Source organism: Solanum dulcamara, chromosome 5, assembly GCF_947179165.1.
Source record: "Solanum dulcamara chromosome 5, daSolDulc1.2, whole genome shotgun sequence".
Classification (NCBI taxonomy): domain Eukaryota; kingdom Viridiplantae; phylum Streptophyta; class Magnoliopsida; order Solanales; family Solanaceae; genus Solanum; species Solanum dulcamara.
This window is the reverse complement of record NC_077241.1, coordinates 67,608,528-67,609,806: the sequence shown is the minus strand read 5'-3', so window position 1 is coordinate 67,609,806 and position 1,279 is coordinate 67,608,528. Positions and strand designations below refer to the sequence as shown.

General features: G+C 35.2%; 1 protein-coding gene across 1 annotated transcript; it reads left to right on the top strand.

The window, feature by feature from the left end:
* The first annotated feature begins 359 nt into the window (after positions 1-359).
* On the top strand, positions 360-818 carry LOC129890688 (secreted RxLR effector protein 161-like). Its single transcript, XM_055966189.1, has one exon. It carries the CDS (start codon positions 360-362, stop codon positions 816-818), a length of 459 nt encoding a protein of 152 aa, XP_055822164.1.
* The last annotated feature ends 461 nt before the right edge of the window (positions 819-1,279 follow it).

Sequence of the window (1,279 nt, the reverse complement as noted above, 5' to 3'; positions counted from 1 at the left end):
AACGTTCTCAAATTGGACAAGGTTTTATATGGACTAAAGTAGGCTCCTAGAGCATAGTATGAGAGACTATCAATGTTTCTTCTTAGAAATGGCTTCAAAAGAGGAAGAATTGACAAGACATTATTCTTGAAGTCTAGATGCAAGAAACTGCTTATTATTCAAGTATATGTTGATGACATTATCTTTGGAGCCACTTCTAAATCTCTCTGTGAAGAATTTTCAAACTTTATGGAAAGTGAGTTTGAAATGAGCATAATGGGAGAGTTAGGCTTCTTTCTGGGACTGTAGATCAAGTAAACATAGCTGGAACGTCTATCTGTCAAGAAAAGTACATCAAGGAACTATTGAAAAAGTTTTATATGATAGATGCAAAGCCTATTGATACTCCTATGGGAATCAATCTAAAATTTGATGCTGCTGGAACTGATACTACAGTTAATGAGACTATGTATAGAGGGATAATTGGGTCCCTACTATATTTAACTGCTAGCAGGCCTGATATTGTGTTTAGTGTTGGCATGTGTGCAAGATTCCATGCTTGTCCAAAGGAATCACATCTAAAAGTTGCCAAGAGAATTCTAAGATATCTGAAGAAGACTAAGGACCTGGTTTTATTTTACCCATCAGGAGACTCTTTTGATTTGGTGGGATATGCAGATGTAGATTATGCAGGATTTCAGGTTGACAGGAAGAACACATCAAGAATGGCTTATTTCTTGGGTTCATGCCTTATCTCTTGGGGAACTAAAATGCAGAATTTTATTACTCTCTCAACAACTGAAGCTGAATATGTCATAGATGCATCATGTTGTGGATAAAAAAATAACTAGAAGACTTTGGGATTGTCACTTATACAATTCCTCTCTTGTGTGACAACACTAGCACTCTAAATATGGCAAAAAATCCAGTACAACACAAGAAAACAAAACACATAGATGTCAGACATTATTTTCTTAGAGACAATGTTAAAAAGGGATACATTTCCATGAAATTTTGCAAAATTGATCTTCACAAAGGCTCTGAACAGGGATCAATTTTAGAGAAACATACTGAAGTTAGGGTTATTAAAGCTGAATTAATCTGTGTGATATCTGAGGCTTGCAACTCTGCTTGACTTTGATCAGGATGTAGGTATCTTTAATCTGTACATTATTTTATTGCTAGAAAGTCAATCTGGCATCTATACAAGTATACAGTCACAAGAATTAGTCTTAAATAAAAGGAGAACTGGAAGGAAAGAAAATTTGTTTACAAAACTATGGAGAGGGACCTGGTCCTA